The sequence below is a fragment of the Musca domestica genome, unplaced genomic scaffold, assembly GCF_030504385.1.
Source record: "Musca domestica strain aabys unplaced genomic scaffold, Musca_domestica.polishedcontigs.V.1.1 39, whole genome shotgun sequence".
In the NCBI taxonomy this organism is placed as follows: domain Eukaryota; kingdom Metazoa; phylum Arthropoda; class Insecta; order Diptera; family Muscidae; genus Musca; species Musca domestica.
In genome coordinates, this window is record NW_026712326.1 from 4,371,091 (window position 1) to 4,392,707 (window position 21,617).

The following is a 21,617-nucleotide window of genomic DNA, read 5'->3' on the forward strand; positions in this document are numbered from 1 at the left end:
TGTCTGTGCATGTTCACGTCTTCGTATAGCCCCCATATAACAGTACCTCCCTATATTCGGTATTTTGATGATTTTAGCCACATTATTCAACGATTTTTTTAAGTTTCGCATTTGAATATTGTAATGGTTTATGACAAAAGTTCCCTATGCAGGTCCATGTCGTCGTATACACCCCAATATAACAGCTACATTCGGTATTTTTAAGATTTTAACAGAATTTTTAACGGATTTTATTGTTTTTGAGAGTTGGCAAATTGATTTCAAATGGTGGAGGGTATTCAAAGGTCCTGTCGAACTTGCATTTTTTTACTTATTTCTCTTTATAAATCTCATTATTGTGGAAATTATTTCACTGTTTGTTTGTGATCTACGATTTCACACGAATTTCTCTATACTAAATTTTGGGCTTAAAATTAAATCAAAGTGGTAACACCATGATTAGAGATTTTAAAAAGCTATAAATACCCTTTAAATCAAACACGCAACTCCATGTCTAGCTTAAATCATTCACAGTTTAAAAGGCATACGAGTATGAAATATTGCATTTGCATTATAAGTTTGGTACTCATTGCAAGTTGTAGAGGTACGGTTGAAAAAGCCAAGGATAATGGTGATATTTACGTCGTCAGTGAAGAGAAATTTCTACGCGAGCATCAATTTATCATAGAAAAAGAATATATAACCACTGAGGAATCAATTGTAAGCTCTACACCTTCCCATCTCGATGCAAACATTATCGATTTCGATCGAGTGATTGCCACTTGTAATTCCAGTTTTTCAATACCAATGGGTAAGTGTTTTGGCGCCAATTTGAGAATTTAGAGATGAAAAATGAGTGAATGTTTTAAGGGTAAAATAAAAACAGGGTGAAATAGAACGCACCTCTAAACTAATTGTGGCTAATTCTCCGGCATTCCTTGCCTGTGAGTTTGCTTCCCCAAACTCCTCCATGACCGGGCAATACATATAATACCCCCAAAGCCCAAATGTAGATTTGTTATTAGTTTTTATGCAGCCCAAAGCCTTTCTTGCCTTTTAATGTAGTGGACGTTATGGCTCTAATAGCAGCTTTACTATTTGTAAGGATCATGACAAAATTAGAGAGGTAGTCTCACTTCGAGAATTCAGTAGCAACTCTGTATCAGTAGGTACCATGGTAGAAGAATATGGGTAGACGCATCAACACAGCTGCTGGGACAATGAACTGTCAAACCAATTTTGAAATTGAAAATGTTGAATGAAAAATTATTTAAATTTGTAAAACTTGTTGAAAACCGCGAATTATAATAACCTCCGAATGCCGTCGTATAAGAACACATATAAAAATCTACTTATATTTGAAATAACATTTAAAATTTTTTGACTTATTAATGTTCCCAAGCGTTGATGCATCTACCTGTATTCTTCTACCATGGTAGGTACTCAGTCAGTATTTGAAATTGGTTCACATTGTTTATTATTTTACAATGGGAAGTCAGGGAAAATCGAATCAAAGGAATTATTTCCCTCAATTGCTCCATTGATATCTTCGGCGCTGCTATCATTTGTACTTAATTGCGGTGATTCATTTGGGATTGCTACCACAAAGTATGTGGCGCTTGCTAACCAACGCTTCCTTTGGAATAAGAAATCATATGTTAACAAGTTAAATAGTATCAGTCGGATTTTCCGGCAGATGTATACCCCCAGCCTAAAGTTATGATTATTCAAACTATTAAACCTTTATAGGGGAGGTTCCGAAGCAGTTGGCCAGTATTTCCCAATTCGTATCTGACCTAAGACTGATATAAATACTAAAACTGGCCAAATTTAAACTATATCGACTACTTCCTATACTTTATATGCGATATGTGCAAATTTTTGAAAAATGTGGAAACAGATATAGCGGACCGAAGTATTCAATTTTCCTACTTCATGTAATACTGGTATGTGCAAAACATGAAGGAAATCGAACATTTACTGCTGGCAACACACATGCACCGGCTGTAATAATTGCTGGGGTGCCAAAGTTTGACCACCTATCCACTTTTATGCGAAATCATAAATTCCGATAAATTGCATATTCATATCAAATTTCTGATTAAGAGATATATTTAGATATAGAAAGTTGTAAAAATAGCCGACATGCGAAACAAGTTATGACAGATATTAGTATTGGAAATTGTGACCCTTTGTGGATGAGGTACCATATAGGGGTTCGCAGATATGTATATCATCTCCGCAACAGATCTTGCGTTAGCAAAAATATTTGAATATGTGAAACTTCAAGAGTTTTTTGTATTTTCGTTTTCTTTGAGAGTTTTGTTTTTCAAAATCTTGAACTCTATGTGGGGGAGGTACCAGAAGAAATAGTCCGATCTCTACCATCTTTATAACAGATCTTGTGTTAATGGAAATATTGAGATATGCCAAGTCTGAATGGAATCGGATGTTAATTTCGTATTTTATAAGCTTCGCAGTTACTCAAAATTTTGACCTTTTGTGGGGGAGGTACCAGAAGGAGTGGACCCGCATATCCCATCTTCACAGCATATCTTGTTTTTGTAGAATTAATGATATGTGTGAAACATGAAGACAACCGGATGCATATTTCGGATTTTATGATCGTTTTGGTTGTTCAAAACTCTTACCCTTTGTGGGGGAGGTACCAGAAGGAATGGTCCGATCTCTACCCTTTTTTATAACAGATCCTGCGTTGATGGAAATATTCAGATCTAAATGGAATCAGATGTTAATTTCGCCGTTTACGAGCTTAATGGATATTCAACATTTCGAACTTTTGTGGGGGTGGTACTCGTAGGAATGAACCGATATATCCCATCTTCAGACCAGACCTTGGGTTAATAAAGAATATTGTGATGTGTGTAATTTGAAGAGAACCGTCTGCTTATTTAGGATTTTATGATCATTTTTGTTGTTCAAAAACTTTGACCCTTTGTAGGGGAGGTACAAAAATTAATGGTCCGATCTCTACCATCTGTATAGAAAATCTTGTATTGATTAAAATATTACGACGTACCGAGTCTGACTGGCATCGGATTTTAATTTCGTGTTTTATGAGCTTCATGAATAGTCAAAACTTTGACCCTTTGTGGGGTAGGTACCAGAAGGAGTGGGCCGATATTTACACCAGACCGTTAATTAAAATATTGTGATGTGAGTAATTTGAAGACAATCGGACACTTACATTACATTTCATAAGTGCTCTAATTATTCAAAATGTTAACCCTTTGTGGGAGAGGCACTTGATGGAGTAGAGCGATATTGTCCATTTTCGCACCTGGCCTAGCACTGATGCAAATATTAGGATTTGCAAAGTTGGAGCAAAATCCGATTAGCCTTTCTCTTTCTGTGCAGCAAATTAGTTTTTTTTTTTTGAAAATGTTAACATTTTGTGTGGGAGGTATTAGAAGAAGTGTACCGATATTGCCCTTCTCCGAACTCGATCTAAGTTTGACAATAATATTACGATGTACCAAGTTTGAATCAAATCGGATACTCCCTGCACCTGCCAGACAGACAGACGGATATCGCTAGATCGACTTCAAATGTCCTGTTTCGGATTTGGTCCATAGAGACCTATGGCCAAAATGTCCCCGTTTGTCTGTCTGCTGAAATAACGATACAGCCCGTATTATTTGACAATTTGCATTGTGTCTAGGATCGTTGGTCTAGATAATGAGATAAATCGGTCCACGTTTTGGTATAGCCACCATATAACGGTACCTCCCGATATTCGGTATTTTGATGATTTTCGCCACATTTTTTCACCGATTTGTTTAAAAATTTTTATTTTTTGGTCATAATGGGTCTTGGGTGACAGAACACAGTTTACATAGGTCCACATTTTGGTATAGCCCTATATAACCCTACATCCCGATATTTATTTATTTTATTTATTTATTTTATTTCATCCATTTCTGTAATACAAAGCCTATAAGACCATATACAAGTATTACTAGTTACAAAATTAAACCTGAGCTTATAGTAATAATACAACTCTTTCATTTTACTAAAATACATAATTTTTACTTGGCTCCCCAGCCATCTATTATTAAGAAAAGAAAAATATATAAATGTCCTAGACAACAACAACTCTAGATTAGTCCATCATTTTAATTCATTGCCAAATGAATTCGCAATTTCCTTTTAAATACATTATTAGTATGCGAGAATATTCTAAGTTCATGTGGAAGCACATTCCAAACGCGTGCAATCCGAACTACAAAGGATCGCGCATAAATATTCCTACATATCCTAGGTATAATCAATTGAGGGTTTCTGGTTGAATGTGAAAAGGAAAAAAGTCTTGCTAATGATGCAGGCTCACCATTTTTAACTACATTATAAAATCCTACCAGGATACGATAAGATATGAAATTGTTAAAGGAACAACCCAGAAAACACTTAACATAATCAGAAATATGACTTCTTAAAGGAATCTTATAGACAAAGCGTACAATTGCATTTACAATTTTCCGCAACCGAGAGAGATGTCCACCAATGCAACCTGACACAATCTCAATACCATATAAAAAGGTAGACATAAGCAATGCATGAGCTACCTGTTTCTTAACATGAAGAGGCATATACAAATTTGATGCGTATATTCTTCTTAATAAAAAACAAATTTTGCCAGATAAAATATCAATGTGGTTACTAAACGATAGTTCATTATCAATAGTAACACCCAGAACTTTATGGTGTTCAACAAAACCAATAATATTATTGCCTAAAACAATGTTTAAGTTCGATGATGCATTTTTGGACATGCCAAACAACAGTGCTTTGGACTTAGTTGAGTTAACTGTTAGATGATTCGCTGATGCCCAACTTGAAAATTGATTTAGGCACATGTTGATAGTATTTTCTAACAAAGATAAATTATCTCCTCGACCAGTAAATAATAAGAATATATCATCGGCAAACTGAAATGTTGTGCAACATTCCACGTCAATGCAAGCACGTAAGTCATTTACGTAAAGGATAAATAATAGCGGGCCCAATACGGAACCCTGCGGTACACCACTGTAAAGGGAAAGCAAATTTGATTTAAAGTTATTTACAGAAACAAACTGAGTCCTATCCTTAAGGTATGAGAGTATCAGCTTACATGCAGTCAATGAAAAATTAAAAGTGTGTCTTAACTTGTTAATCAAGAGTGAAAAATTTATTGAATTGAAAGCTTTTGAAATATCAAGAGATATCAAAACATTAACTTTGCCTTCGTTAAGATTCAAACGGATTAAATCTGTGGCTCTCAATAGTAAATGCGTAGTACTGTGACCCCGTCTGAAGGCATATTGTGTATCACAAATTAAACTGCTTGTATGTTCTAATATTTGGTTCTTTAAAATAACTTCTACTATTTTCGAAATGGCTGGAAGTATTGAAATTGGGCGGAGGTCTTCCGGACCCTGAACATTTTTAGATTTTGGAATGGGCACAACACGCGCAGTTTTCCAATCTTGTGGAAATTAAGAACTAGTTAAAATGTAGTTCACTAAATGTAGAACAAAGTCAGAAATATATGGAAAAACCAATTTAATAAAGTATATTGGAATTTCATCTACACCAACCGACTTGCATTTGATCTTGCTCAAGACTTCATGGACCTCAATTTCCGAAACACAGCGAAAGGAAAAGGACGAATCTGTGTCAGTAAACTGAGAGAAGTCAACTTCATTATCCTGCACAGAATTATTTAGAGCAAAAAAATTATTAATGTCATTGACATTAATGTCAATTGCAGTATTATCGGATTCTACACATCCATAGTTTTTCAATATTTTCCATATTCCAGCAGAATTCGCATTACCTAAGAGTTTAGAAAAAAATTTCCTTTTGGCCCTGCGCATTACGGTCCTAGCCCTATTCCGATATCTGCGGTAAGTGGACCAATTTTCTTGACATCTGTTATGTTGGAAGGCCAAAAAAGCTAAGTCCCTAGCCGATCTAGCAAAATCTACATCCATTGCTTCAAGCCAGCGGTCTGAATTAGCATTAATTTCCTTTCGCACAACCGGAACACAAGAAAAAAGATCTGCAAGCAGATTTGTTAGAAATTCGGTATTTTGATGATTTTTCTCGCGGATTTGTCTAAAAATTGGTATTTGTAGTTAGGAATGGGCTCTAGCTCCGGTGGCGAAACATAGGTGAGATAAAAAACTGCAACAAAGACAAACGCCATAATTTTTACATTTTTTTAATTTTATTGAATGAAAGTAAAAAATGTCGAAAATAGCATCAAATTTTAGAATAAGTTTAGTGTTCGAATTGGTCACCTTTGGCACGAATTATGGTATTCAAACGGCCAATGAAACTGTCACACGCTGCCCGAATGTTCCTCTGCGGTATTTTAGCCCATTCCCGGCGAAGCGCTTACTTGAAGTGATCGACACTTTGGTATTTTTAGTGCCAACCTCGCTTTCCAAAATATTCCAGACACAATAGTCCAACGGATTGGTATCCGGAGATTTTGGTGGCCATTGTGCGCTGGAAATGAAGCGAGGAACCTCATTTTGTAATCATTCTTGGGTGGCGCGTGCTGAGTGCGATGATGCTGAGTCCGGTTGGAATGTCCAAGTTCTGCGGCCAAAATGTTTGCGTGCCCAAATTCGGCAGTTCACAACTTTCGTCCAAGCGAAGCAACTCTTTAGCTCTTGCACTTTTTGCAATGTCAATGGTTTTCCCCCGGGCTCATTTTTCAATATTTGCCAAATGGAATATTGCGATATGTTCAACTCACGAGCCATGTTTCAGCCACTGCGACGCGGATTTCGGTCAAGTCGTTTCTTTACTTTTCGAACCATTTCTGCTGATGTTGCTGTTTTCTTCCGTCCAGTTCCTAGACGTCGGGCTACGCTAACAGTATCACGGTAACGAGCGATGGGAGCGACGAGACACAAAAGATTTATTCACATTTAAATGCTGGAGTGCTCTAACGATGGCCACTTGTGGTTTTCCAGCCAAATATAAAGAAATCACATTATCACGCTTGAATTCCATCACGAATAACTTTTTTTCTGGAAAATTCTCATCAAAATGATTTCGTACGCTTGCAAACAATATAATGAGCTGTCACTGAAATAATTTTAACAGCTGCCGGACGAGTGACTTAGAAATGACAGCAGTCTGAAGTTAGTTGCCGTTTTTTCATCTCACCATGTAATGTTTTATTTTAGTACTATAGTGAATATCTTATTTTACTCCTGATAGAGAACCTGATAGTCGTTTATTTTCTAATTTTTCAGATCACTATCGCACCTTTAATACAACAGCTGAATTGCCTGATGTCGTCGATAAAACCGGCATGGTAAGATAACGATATCCATTATTATCGCCCCCCGCTTCTATAAGTTTAATATTGCAGTGTTTCTTACGTTGCCTGTATGAAAAATCTGGTCTATTGGAAAACTGGAAGCTGAATACAACTAAAATTCGTTTAAATATTTGGCCAGCAACGGGGGATTCAATAGAAGTTTGCGAGATGGAGGGAGGTGAGTATTTAAGGCTTGCCTCAGGTTTTATTACTTACCCAGTCTGTGGAAAGAAGTAACAGTGACATTCATTTCCAAAGCTGGGAAACCTAGTCACTGATTTCCCAAAGACTACCAAACGATTAACCTTTTGTTCTTTCCTCCTAAAGACCTTAAAATGTTGCTGGACCTGAAAATTCGAGAAAAAAAAATTAATTTTCTAATAAGTTAAAATGCAGCTAAATTCGGCCGGGCCAAATTTTTTGTACTCTCCACGATTTGGAAGAATCTTGAAAAATTTCAATAAGTTCCGAAAAAATACCGTTTAAATGGTGACCTTTTATACGGGGGCTATTCGAAGACGTGGCCCTGTATTGGTAATTTTTTTCTCATAGGCTGTTCTACCCCTAAATATCATCAAATATGTAATCTTAAATAATTCCGGCGAAGAATGTCGCTAAAGATCTTCAAATACGAAATTTGAAACAATTCTGGTGAATAATGTCGCTTAAAACCTCCTTAAATCGTCGGGAGGTACGGTTATATGGGGGCTATATCAAGACCTGGACCTGTAAATGCAATTTTGTTTAATAGGCTGTAGTATCCATTACGAACTTTAAATACCAAATTTGAAACAGATCCAGTGAATAATGTCGATAAAATCATCAAAATACGGAATATCGGGAGGTACCTTTATATGGGGCTATATCAAGACCTGGACCTTCATATGCAATTTTCTCTCATAGGCTGTAGTATCCATTATGAACTTCAAATACGAATTTTGTAACAATTCGAGCGAATGATGTCGCTTAAATCATCAAAATATCGAATATTGGGAGGCCTATACGAAAACGTGGAGCGACATGGCTCATTCACGAACTTAACCTGCTTACAGGCAAAATACACATGTGTGCAAAATTTTAGCCTTCTATCTTAATTTTGTTCGAAAGATAGCGTGAGCACAACAGACAGATGGACGGGCATCGCTAAATCGTCTTAGAATTGTACGCTGATGCAGAATTATAAACTTTGTAGGGTCTATCATGAATATTTCGAGGAGTTACAAACGGAATGACAAAACTAGTATATCCTCTCTAGAATGGTGGAGGATAGAAAAATAAACACCTCTATCTATTTTTTGTATGTATTGCTTATCTTCCAGTAATTGGATCTCTTGGCTCAGTTACAAGCAGCAAGGAGTGCACTCAGACTATGGAAGTAAGAGGATTACACTTTCGAGTTTTGGTCAAGAACGAATTCTGGACATACCAATAAATCGGAACTACTGCGAATTTTGTCACAACGTTCTACGTTCGAAAAAAATAGGGATTACCTGTCCCCTTTTTTAATTTCAATTACAAACCCTTGATAGAGACACTTCAGCTCGTGTTGAAGCTCCTCTGGACACAAGACCAATGGCTATATATCTCGATCGTCAGGCGGCCTTATCGCTATCAAGCCAAGTGTCATTGAGTTGAAAACCATTTTTAATTGCAAGAATTCATTAAGTTTCGTTGGGTCCCAGAACATAGCAACACAGTGGGATAACTCCTAGGAATCGACCAATTGATTAGACAGTCAAACCACCGCTACGCATTTAGTTGAGACTCTCATCGAAGAAGATGACACTTGAAAAACGGCTGCAAGGTATCTAAAGCCATTGAGCAAAAAACCCTGTTCATTTCTATCAATTAGCATGCCCGATCTAATAATCGATTTAGACTTATTGACTGGCAACTGCAGTATTAAATATCTGACGTCAAAGTCTGACAGCAGTGGTCTTGACTAATGTAGTCTATGTGAGGATGAAGCAGAGGTTCCATGTTATTAAACGGGGAACATGGTATATTTTTGTATGTGGGAGATGGAAACACTAACGTTCTTCTTAGACATATATCTCATAATAATCTATTAAGTCTATCCCCTGTCTAGGCAAACGATCCTACTAGTTATACATGTGCACCGCAATGAAAAACTATTCAGACATGTCAGAATGCCGTCCTAAGTACTGTAAAAAGGTGCCTCATAATGACTCTCTAATGACCATTTACATGACAAGACGAAGGTTCTCCGTTACGTCAGCGTAATCATATGCTGTCGTTGCTTTCCTAAACATTATATGATGGACAGAACTCCCCAACCAAGGTGTGTCAGGAAGGATCAGCATGATCTATAGAGAGAGGTTCAAGGATATAAAAGGAAGCCTATCAGACAGGTCTAAATAGCATTCATTGCTACACAGCATTTAAGAGGGTATATTGTTTTCCATCGTGAACACGTTTCCTCTAGAAGCAATTCTCAAATTAATTAGACAGGGTATACAGGGTGAGATGAAAAAACTGCAACCAACTTCAGACTGTTGTCATTTCTAAGCCACTTGTCCGACAGCTGTTAAAATTATTCCAGTGACAGCTCATTACAATGTTTACAAGCGTACAAAAGCATTTTGGTGAGAATTTTCCAGAAAAAAAGTTATTCGTGATGGAATTCAAGCGTGATAGTGCGATTTTTTTATATTTGGCTGGAAAACCAGAAGTGGCTAACGTTAGAGCACTCCAGCTTTTAAATGTGAATAAATCTTTTGTGTCTCGTACCATCGCTCTTTACCGTGATACTGGTAGCGTAGCCCGAAGTCAAGGAAGTGGACGGAAGAAAACAGCAACATCAGCAGAAATTGTTCGAAAAGTAAAGAAGCGACTTGATCGAAACCTGCGTCGCAGTGGCGAAAAAAATTACTCGTGAGCTGAACATATCGCAATATTCCATTTGGCAAATATTGAAAAATGAGCTCAGGGTTAAGCCATTGAAATTCCAAAAAGTGCTAAAACGTACACCGCAACAGAAAGAAAATAGACTCAAAAGAGCTAAAGAGTTGCTTCGCTTGGCCGAAAGTGCTGAACTGCCGAATTTGGTTTTCTCCGATGAGAAAACACTCGTTGTCCAGCAGTTTGTAAACAAACAAAATGATCGTGATTACTTGCCAAAGAGGTCAGCTGAAAATGTGCACCTTCGGTTGGCCAACAGAAATCAGGCGCCGGCCATGGTGATGGTGTGGGCCGCCATAACATCCAATGGTCGTTCTCCACTCGTATTAATCGATAGTGGCATCAGAATAAATGCCGAAAATCGCGAAAATGTTCTGTAGGGTGTATTAAAGCTTTGGGCACGCAAATATTTTGGCCGCAGACCTTGGACATTCCAACAGGTCTCAGCACCATAGCATTCAGCACGCGCCACCCAAGAATAGTTACAAAATGAGATTCCTCGCTTCATTTCCAGCGCACAATGACCACCAAAATCTCTGGATACCAATCCGTTGGACTATTGTGTCTGGAGTATTTTGGAAATCAAGGTTGGCACTAAAAAATACGAAAGTGTCGATCACTTCAAGCAAGCGCTTCGCCGGGAATGGGCCAAAATACCGCAGAGCAACATTCGGGCAGCGTGTGACTGTTTGAAAGCCATAATTCGTGCCAAAAGTGTCTAAACTTATTCTAGAATTTGATGCTATTTCCGACATATTTTTTGCTTTGATTCAATAAAATTAAAAAAAGTAAAAATATGGCGTTTGACTTTGTTACATTTTTTTCATCTCACCTAGTATACCCTCTCTAGCCATATGGCTGAAGGTATAAAAAGAATTGTATTACTATAGCTGAATTTTGCGTCTATCCTTAGGTGGGAGTCTTAAATGGGATATTTAAAATTGTAATCTCCAAAGTTAGTCGTATTATCCGATTTTACGTAATTATTGGTTTTTACAACTGCTACAGGGATAACTTATCCTTCTGAAAGTATTAAACAGATATTTTTAAACAATGATCTTAAATATAAATAAAACATTAAATCAAACATTTTCTTTTTCTTACTTTCTAGCAAATGAAAAAAATCCCTGCGTACGCGCCTATGATATAGCAAAATGTTTAACAATAAGAGCTTTGGTGGATGCCAGGAACCAACCACTTTAATGGACTAAAGTGAAAAAACAAATGATGTTGATATATGTTTTATGATTTCCAATAGGAGTTTCATGTGCTGCATCCATTGCACTTGCATCTAATAAAGAGACAAACTATTATTCAATTTCAAATATTCATTAAAAATACACTTTCGTTTTATTATTCTAAGAAAAATAATAATTATTTGCTATTGTTGCATTTGGAAGCTATTTCAACTATTCGATACTGAGGTTGTATAGTTTCGAATTTCATTTAAATGCTGTTCATCTTCATTGTGGCCTTCGGCATCTTTGGCTTCTGGTCGGCATATGTTGCTGTAGTTCAGTAAACGATTTAAACGTTTACCAATCTGTTTGGGATATTGATTGTTTTTTATGCGAAACTCTTTGGATTGATGTTCGACGGCGCCATTGTCCAGCTGATATTTGCATAGCGTGTGTAGTGGTTGGACCAAAAGTGTGCGCAATTCTGGACGATTTTCTAGAACAGCCAAGGATTGTGCAGCTGTTTCCAGAGTGCTGAGACATCCCTCTGTGGGTTGGGTACGTATAATATAGTCGCTGGTGCCAACGGCAATAAGTTTAACTTGACGCATACTATGCAGCAACGGACTGCTGGCATACATTGCCTTAGCCTGCGGCCATGTACCATCGATGAGCACAAGCGTAAATGGCCCTTCGCCACTCTGCTCAGCTTGTTGACGTATACTTTCTAAAGGCACTGACGTTTTACTAGGATAGAGTAGCAATGAATTTTGTGATTTCAGAATTGGTTCCAATTCTGTTTGATTTTTTGGTGTTGGAAACTTTTTCCCCTTGTAGACAACACATTTGCCGGGTTTCAAACCCAACTGAAGCATAAGAGCTGTTCGAAGTGTACGTTTTTCTTCGGCAGGATGTTGGATAATGACAATAGTACTGTCAATATCAAGTGGGGGATTTGGCAGTGATGAGCACCAGCAGACAACTTTTGGGCGCCTAGAATGACAATAATAAAGAGTTTTAATGACTAATAGACTAACAAAATATAGCTTCCGTATGTGTCCTTCATGAGCAAAAAGAATGTATCATATCTCAAAGACCCACAATATTTATATACAAAAACCAGTAAGGAAATGTCAAAAGTCGGGCGGGCACGACTACATGATGTTCTACACCACTATGCATATTTAGTAGAGCTCCCGTAACAAAAGAATTTATTTCAAGTAGATCATACCTCCTATCAAACTTTGGCTTTTATCCAATTCTGAATTCGATTTTCTCTAAATTTGATGGAGAGATTTTAATAATTTATACCAAAAAAGGATAACTATATAGAAGAATTGTATTGAAAAAATATATATCGGAGCCGATATATAACGTACGTCCCGAAATTCACTCAATTTGGGCTGACCAAATTTGATGTACTAGGATATGCCAGAATTCAGGTCATTTGGACTGATATTGGCAATTTGGTGCACAATTAACCCGAAATCGGTTGAAGATATATATGGGAGCTATATCCAAATCTGAACCGATCTTGATAAAATTTGGCAAAAGTATTTCTGAGCTGTATCTGATATCTGGTACCAACTATCATTGTTGTCGAATGCATATTACGAATGTGGGGAACTTAAACACCGAATCGGATGAAGCATATGTATGGGAGCTATAGGTATATTTGAGCCGATTTTCACTAAATTGAATGTACTTGCTTCTAGACTGAATTCGGTGACCGAAAAAATGGGGATTGTGTCCGTGGGGACTATGACCCGGCACCGGAAACTTTAGGTCAGGTATTCTGAGAAATTCTAACCATAATAAGATCTTAAATAAGGCAACGTTTGAGGGAACCTTCTGGCCTAGAAAATGGCGATTGAGTCACATATTTCCCATTCTGGACTTCAAGATAGCATATCCATGCTACTGGACAGATAAAGGGACCTTGGGCACATAAAAATTGTAATATTTTTCAGGTCACAATATATGCATCCCTGAAGGAGTTTTGGTTTTGTACGAGCGACATAGGCTGTTCAGAAAGCCAGGCGCCTTTGAGGCCAACAAACAATTGCATATCACATACAGTAGTGTTTGTAATTTTTGATTTGCTCTTAGAAATTTTGGTACTTCTTCTTGGTGGACCCCTCATGTCTGGTGAAAACTCTTGGTGCCAAATTAATTGTTGAGCCCCAAAAGTGGTAAAATCATGTCATGTTACGGTATAGATAACTTGCTCCTAGTTATGTGTGGAAGACAAGCCGGTCCTAAGAACCTGGGGAAGTCTCATACTCAATCAATCAATAAAATAACAATAAGTCTTTGGCTGCCTTATGTACTAAATTCCAACTCCAACTCACTTGCAAGATTCACATTTGGTTCTTCTCTCCGGAGGATCTGCGGTAATATTTAACAAGTCTTGCCATGAATCTCCAATTGATGATGCTAAATCCGAATTTCCTGAGTTTGTTTCACTTGTTTGCTGCATAACTGTTTGAATAAATTATAAAACACTACACGTTTTTAAAAAGAGTAAAGGAAAAATGGCCAAAAACAAAAGATGTGACCAAAGCACTCGATCTTCCTGTCAGGAGGTGAGGTGTACATCTGCTTCTGGAAAACCAAAATGAAAGTCGTCCCCAACGAAACAAATAAGAATGGCCCGATAAAAAATAAAGAGAAAGCAAAATCCTCGATGGCCTCTGTTGTTTACGAATGAGACATGGTGAAAATGCAATCAGCTGGAAGCATTCATGACTATTTAGAAAGAGCGTGGAACGAAGGACGTAAAACGAAGCAGCAAAGCATTCACAACTAAATGATAGCATTGGTGTAAACTTACATTCATATTAAACGATCGCCGTCAAGGCCTAATTAACGCATACCCCTGCATCGATAAAGACGACATCTGGTGATCCGAATTTTTTAGAAAAAAAACGGTGTGAGCTTTTTTTCATCTATGGCGTTCAATGAAATTGACCGAAAATCCACAAAAGAAGTTTCTTCTGAGTGCTTTACCCCATGGAAAAATATTGTCTATGTGGGTCCAAGATGTCGTATATCCCCCATATAACGGTACCACCCTATATTCGGTATTTTTATGTTTTAGCTACATTTTTAATTGTTATTAAAGTTTGGCTCCAATTGGGTAAAAAAATAATAAAAAAAAAAAACAGTAAAGAAAGTAAAAAGTCGGGCGGAGCCGACTTTATGATACCCTGCACTACTTTGCTAATTTAGTAGAGCTTCACATAACAAAAGTTTTTATGGGAGAATTCAATCATACACCCTATGATTATAAGTATAATTTAAAATTCAAAGGACTAAATATGCCGAAGCATTTGTATCTTTTAAATTCGGACTTATATTGCCCGTTTGGTGCTAAATTAATTTGAAATTAGATAAAGATATATATGGGAGCTATATCCAAATCTGAACCAATCTCGATAAAAATTGGCAAAGATATTTCTGAGCTGTATTTGATATATTTCCCTGAATATCGTTGTTACGGAGTGCATATTACGGGTAACAAATACAACAAAACAATAGTTATGGGAGCTATAGCTAAATCTGAACCGATCTTCACCAAATTTGGCATACTACCTTCTAGACTCAATTCGGTCGTAAGTAAGTAAATTCCATCCTATTGGGGCTAATATTAAACGTTTGGTGCACAATAACAGGCAAATCGGACGAAGATATATATGGAAGCTATATCCAAATCTGAACCGATCTCGATGAAATTTAGTAAAGGTATTTATGAGTTGTATTTGGTATTTTTCCCCAAATATCGTTGTTGCAGAGTGCATGTGGAGGATAAAAATAACAAATCAGCTGAACAATCTATATAGGAGCTTTAGCTCCTATACGATAAAATTTCGATAAAATTTGGCATACTTATTTTCAGGCCTAATCTGGTCACATGTGCAGAATTTCACAATATTTGGGCTAATACACGTTTGGTGCACAATAAAAGGCAAATCGGACTAAGATATATGTGGGAGCTGTATCTAAATTTTGACCGAATATCTCCAATTTCAATAGGGTTCGTCCTTGGGTCAAACAAATTATTTCTGCAAAATTCATCTGGATCGGACAATAAATGCGACCTGTACTTTGTTTACAAAAATACATGAACAGACGGACGGACGGACGGACATGCATAAATCGACTCAGAAAGTGTGTAATCCATTCGGCATACAATTTTTGAAGTGATACGAGTTTAATTAAAACAACAAAGGATTTTATTTGGATATGATATTATGTAAATATTAGAACATTATGCAAAAATACTTTTTTTGGGAACTAAAAACATATTACGCATAAAATGTATACAATAATTTTATTGCTTTTTATTCACTTTTAATCTAGAGTTTTAAAAGCTCCGCTTTAATCTATTTCTATAGTTTGTGCAATAAAAATGAGTACGCTTGTGGTGTTTGTAAATAAGGCACCAAATAAGTTTCCTGTCATGGATGTTTATATAATTTCATTTTAAAACTACAACTGGCATATGTAATACCATCCGTGACATTCACTACATTTCGTAGAAGTAGCTTGGGTATTATTAGAGTTTAATGAGAGATAATATTCTCTCAAATATAGTAATATTTCTTGGCGTTTTGTGACAATATAGTCATAGGTGAAAAACTCCAGCCTTGTAAGTATATATTTTAGAATACGATATAAAACCGACTCGGTGGATATGTAAAAATGTAAAACACTCGCAATTTCTCTCATCATGACTTCCATAAAATGTTGTGTCAACTCAAAAACAAAAATTACTACTTTCTCGGGAAGTTTTGAGGCCATAGTTTCTATGACATCTTGAAACTTTTCTCCATCTGTGATTTGTTTTAAAAACCCTTCTCCAAATGCAATCAACTCAACGATAATACCACTTGGCAACATTACACTCAGCCCTCTGAGTACGTCCATTGTTCTACCAGAAGATCCACTGATTTCTCTGTCATTAAGAGTTTCTTCCAAGTTAAGAAAACCATCTGGGTTTATTCGGCCTGTTCCACTAAACAATAGACGTGCCGGTCCAGTTGAGGCAGTATTATTACCATCCGTATGTGTTGCGGGTATTGGTTGTGAAACTTGTTCCAACAAATTAATATTTTGCCTTAGAGCAGCTGTATTGACGGACATTTCATTATTCAAGACAACACCCTCATCGGATGCACTAAACGCCGGTCGCACTTTGGCTTCATTTAGTTTTTTATTAACCTTGAACAGGTCATTTAGGTACTGGCGATCTGGTATTTTGTTGATATTACGTATTATATCCATTTTCCCTTGGGTATCACCACGAATGCGTATTGTTTCCTTTGACATTTTATCGAAAATACGTCTGTGAATAGAATGTAAAAAATGATTATTACAAATCGATAGACTCTAGGTTTTCCGTTTGTGACCAAGTATAGGATGCTGTCACACAATTCTTTAAGCTATTTACACAAAATAAAAGTGAAAATTTCATCACTCACCTTTGTCGATTGCTTAAAGTTTCACGATAACTTTTGATTGAATTTGTACGGGCTTCATTTGCAATTGTTGATGCTAATTGGAAGTTACAGACGGAATGAGTAAATATCACCAGTGAAGCAGACAATTGTAAAACATCCAAAGCTGAAAGCGTATCGTCGTCTCTATATTTCTGTTAGGACAAAATACAAAATCAAAAGAAATGCAAAAACTGTGCGAAAAGTTGTCTTACAAATATTATATCCAAAACACCATTGGCAAGGCCAGTACCAGAAACGAGTATGGTTGATATATTAATGCCGTTAACGACAACTTCAATTCCCTGCAGGAAAAAAAAAACGCATAAAATGATTATGCCTGAATAGTATGCCGTCTTAATTTTTTTTCTTACCGCTGTGGCTTTTCCTGCAACTGCCATTGAATTTAAAAAACGTGTGGCACCTGCAGCCGCCATACCAAGAACTCCACCCGCAATGCCCAAATAACTTGCTCTTGCTTGACTATCTGTAATATTGATTGATTGTTCGTGTTTTTTGCGATCATGTAAATTTAAGGCTGATGTTATGGTCGAAAAGGCACCAACGCCTAAACCGACTAATCCAGCTGCTGCCATTACTGGGGCAGCAACAGGAAGTGTTAGGGCCGCAGCAATTGGTACACAGGCTGCACCAACACCCAATACTGCAGAACTAGTTTGTGCTACATTCATAAGTTTAGCTCCAGGTGTACCGTTAGGTGTGCAATAAACATCCAATATAACATCGTCATTCTTATCGAAATTGTAAACACCACGTCGTGGTAATATCATTGTACCAGCTGGTAGTACATTTTCTTCAACAAACGACTTCCAATTTGGATAAACACGTCCTGTTTCATCAACATAAATCATACAACATTTACTGCTATCATTATTGGCTGAAACAACAAAAAAAAAAAATATGAAGATAAATGCTATGGCGTTTTTATAATTTAATTTGGTGTAATTCTATATTCTTCATGTCATTTTACTTTTAGATCTTATTTTTAAGTCATATTTGATGTTTTATAAATTTATGTACACCAATTTTGCGGTTGTAAGGGCGGCATTTTGGCAGGACTGAATATTTTTCCACTGCGTAGCACTAACGTTGGCGGACCACACCGGAGCGGCATAGTTTAGCACACACCGGCCTATCGGCTCCCCAAGTGCTACCGGTCAGAGACTTGAGGACCTTGTTCCTACTTCTAATCTTGTCGCAGATAGCTGCGGTATGTGCGGAAGACTTAAAGAGGCTATCGAATGTGACCCCTAAGACCTTGGGGTAGTTGGTGGCCGGAATTACAGCCCCATCGACATGTACATTCAAAAATAGCCCCATCACCGCAGTTCATGTGGTGAAAAGTGTGGCCGTCATGAAAAAGGCGGTAAGATCAACAAGGTAAGCGTTTAACCGATCACAAATGTCATCAATTATGGGTCCGGACGCCACGAGCGTACAATCATCTGCGTACGTTATTATCTCTATGCCGTCTGGAGGGTGTGGAATGTCAGATATCACGCCACCTTGGGGAACTCCCTGTTTAACTCTACGGATGCTCGACTTCTTGTTTCTGAGTTCCACGTGCGACTGGAGTCCACACATGTAGTTTACTGTCCAACGTTTCAAACTTGTCCGGAGGGCGGTGCGCTCAATGTCCTCGAACAGTGTGGCATGATGATGACTATATCAAAGGCTTTTGATAAATCAAGTGCCACCATAACTGTTCTTCCGCTCAGCCTGTTCTGGTTGAGACCTCTGCTGACACTTGTGGAAATGGCGTGTAAATCTGTTGTTGTGCCCTGCAATTTCCGGAATCCGTGTTGATGATCAGCTATTGTGAAACACTCTTTTATGCTGGGTTATACATTAGTTGCTTTAGCTTACACCTTTTTTTAGCGAATATGCCGAAAATTGTAGATGAACTAAAGGGCCTCAATTCTCGATATTTGAAAATGTTAAATAGAAACTTTTATAAAGGAAATAAAAGTCAAATGAAACATTTTATAAAAAAAAAATATTCATTTAACGTTTTCATATAACAAGAACACAGCTCCAGAATAACAGCACAGGTATGATTATTTTCAATAATATACCGTGCTAATATATTGTACCTCTCCGAATAGTAGTTAAAAACTTCAATATTCAGAGGAACCATATACTATCAGTTATTATACTTGATAAGATCATAGTTTAAGTTTTATATGTTGAATTATGTCAACTTCTGTGTTACTAGTAAAGATTTAGATCGATACTGATTGATTGGTATTCTACATTATATCACTTCCATTTAGCTTACCATCACATTTTTTACATCGAAATATCGGATGACATGAATATTTGGTTGAATCCGGCGCTATATTAAAATCAGTTTCCTCTGTTACCATTACATAGAATATGTATGTACATGAATTTCCATTTGTATATTTTCCTATAAGACATGCATACAAACATATTTAGTGGGTTTTTATTATAAATATTTATATGCGTCATACATACTTTGAGCCCATACACTTTCGAAGATATTCTCTCGCATCTTTTCAATGCCCTTCTGGCCGGTTTCCTGATCTGGAATAAGTTGTTTGATCTTAGACTGCATAATTTTGCTATCCTTTTTGCTCAACCTAGAAACAAAAGTAAGTTTTTAATTCTATTTTCGGCATAAATTCAACATAATTGGTAATACTTGTACATGGTCTTATAGGCTTTGTATTACATAAATGGAACAAATGATAAGAGTATACGGACTCTTTATACAATTTCTGTTTTTGACCCAATGATTTTAAATATAAAATAATACATATTTTAGTTGCCTGCCGACAACTAAAACGTTCAACGTATCTCCATTTATATAGCTGAAATCCGGTATCGATTTACAAAGGCTGGTGTCGGAAAGAGAAATGGAAGGTTTGGATATACCCAGACCTTCGATTGTTGCTGTTATAACAACCACCATTTCAAGAAATGGTATATGCCTATTGTCGACTGGTGCATCAACACAGCAGTGGTCATTAGCTGATTGCTATATTTTCATTTGTGTAATTTATGTAATTGTATAAAATTGCGTTTTAAATTTATCATTAAGACTTACTGATCCCAAATGACATCATCGCCATAGCCACAATTCTTCGCCAGCTCTTGTTGTATTTCACGTATTGTTTTTCTTGGTTTGGTTACTTTTTTTATTGCCTCTTCTAGCTGACTATATGTTAAGGAATCAATTTTTACCAACTCCACTAAAACCACGGTGTCGCCGTTTACGGAAGCTTTAAGTAAAGCTTCACATAACACACGATCAATGGGATATTCGACAGCTATTTTTCTTTCCGTTAGCATTGTAACTAATTGCTCCTCCGTCAGATCGTAAATTTTAGTGTTCTTGACCAGTGGATATTCATCGCTCCCAATTTGCTCCCGTAACTCGTCTTGCAGTTTTTGCTTGTCTTTTTTAGACATTTTGTGATATGCGTGTATTTATTGTGACCGATGTGAATGGGGTTAACAATGGGCTAAAACTGGCCGACACCAACCAACGAACGACTTTTTATATTGACACACACACACGCACGCATGTGGCTACAAGGGAATCCGTCGGCTTGGTTATTGGGGAAAATACAAAATTATGTGAAAAATTAAATAAAAAAAATTAAAACTAACAAACAATCGATGGTACATTCGATATTATCGATATTATATTTATTTTGTCAATAGCCTTGTTCCTTTACGTCAGCACTGCTCAAAAGCGTGTGCTTGCACACGATTCCGCAAAAGAGAACATTTGAGAGAAAACTAATATTCTGTTTTACTTTGTATTCTAAGGGCGGAAATACATAAAGCGCATATTTGGCTGGCTTAAGTCATCGACTGGCTTCTTCGTAGATGGACAAAGGAGTTTTAGGTTGACATAGTTCGATTTTGGTCCTAGGTTCTTTTGTTCATTTCCGAAGAAGCCAGCCAAATAAGCGCTTTATGTATTCCCACCTTAAGATTTATTTTATTTGTGTTTTTTTTTAATTTGAATTTGTTTGAAAGCTAATAATTAACAAAAAAAAAAAAATAAATAAATAATGTGTTAACCATGGTAGAATTAATAAAGGTAATGTCATGCAATCACACCTTCACAATTTTTTCTTCAAAATGATTCATTTGACAACATCTCGTTGTCAAAATGATTGTTTATAAATACATTTTCCTATTTTCTATGCAGTAAAATTTGAAAAGGTAAATTACAGAAAGTACAGAGATGCGAATGCTTATTTGAAATGACTTTACCTTTTTAATTTTACCATGATTTTAACACTGGTGAGCGAGGTTTTTTCCAGAGCAGCACTGATTTACGTGCAAGCATGGTAAAAGCATGGCACAATTACAGAAGGTAGAACAAAGCTAGCCCCTAAATACAATTATTTTCTCTTTGTGCCCTTATTCTATCAAAATATATACACATTTTGTGTATGTGTGTGTATTGTTTTGAATAAAAAATACAATAATTTGAATTTCAAACTCGGTTGCAAAATAAATGCATATTTTCGACGTTAATGGGCAGCCCATTGTACAATTTTGGAATAAATCTGTATTGTCCTACTACTATAGATTCAATATGGTGGAATAACCCCAAAATTGCATTCTTGTTTCGCGGGTTTTCTCCAATATAAGAATTTCGTTAAAAAATATTTTGTTAAATATAAAATGGCCTGT

At 36.7% G+C, this 21,617-nt stretch overlaps 3 protein-coding genes across 3 annotated transcripts; 1 reads left to right on the plus strand and 2 right to left on the minus strand.

Annotated features, from left to right (window-relative positions):
* The first annotated feature begins 477 nt into the window (after positions 1-477).
* LOC101901702 (general odorant-binding protein 84a) lies at positions 478-11,561 on the plus strand. The gene is made up of 4 exons (XM_005185873.4): positions 478-790; positions 7,254-7,315; positions 7,373-7,499; positions 11,355-11,561. Exons 1-4 carry the CDS (start codon positions 490-492, stop codon positions 11,444-11,446), a joined length of 582 nt encoding a protein of 193 aa, XP_005185930.3. The 5' UTR covers positions 478-489; the 3' UTR covers positions 11,447-11,561.
* Positions 11,562-14,029, minus strand: LOC131804114 (tRNA-uridine aminocarboxypropyltransferase 2-like). The gene is made up of 2 exons (XM_059126495.1): positions 13,773-14,029; positions 11,562-12,414 (listed from the first exon to the last, which is right to left on the minus strand). Exons 1-2 carry the CDS (start codon positions 13,898-13,900, stop codon positions 11,649-11,651), a joined length of 894 nt encoding a protein of 297 aa, XP_058982478.1. The 5' UTR covers positions 13,901-14,029; the 3' UTR covers positions 11,562-11,648.
* A 1,798-nt stretch (positions 14,030-15,827) lies between these two features.
* LOC101900502 (uncharacterized) lies at positions 15,828-20,536 on the minus strand. The gene is made up of 7 exons (XM_005185866.4): positions 20,011-20,536; positions 19,419-19,543; positions 19,219-19,350; positions 17,294-17,817; positions 17,135-17,224; positions 16,905-17,074; positions 15,828-16,768 (listed from the first exon to the last, which is right to left on the minus strand). Exons 1-7 carry the CDS (start codon positions 20,373-20,375, stop codon positions 15,913-15,915), a joined length of 2,262 nt encoding a protein of 753 aa, XP_005185923.2. The 5' UTR covers positions 20,376-20,536; the 3' UTR covers positions 15,828-15,912.
* Between the last annotated feature and the right edge of the window lie 1,081 nt (positions 20,537-21,617).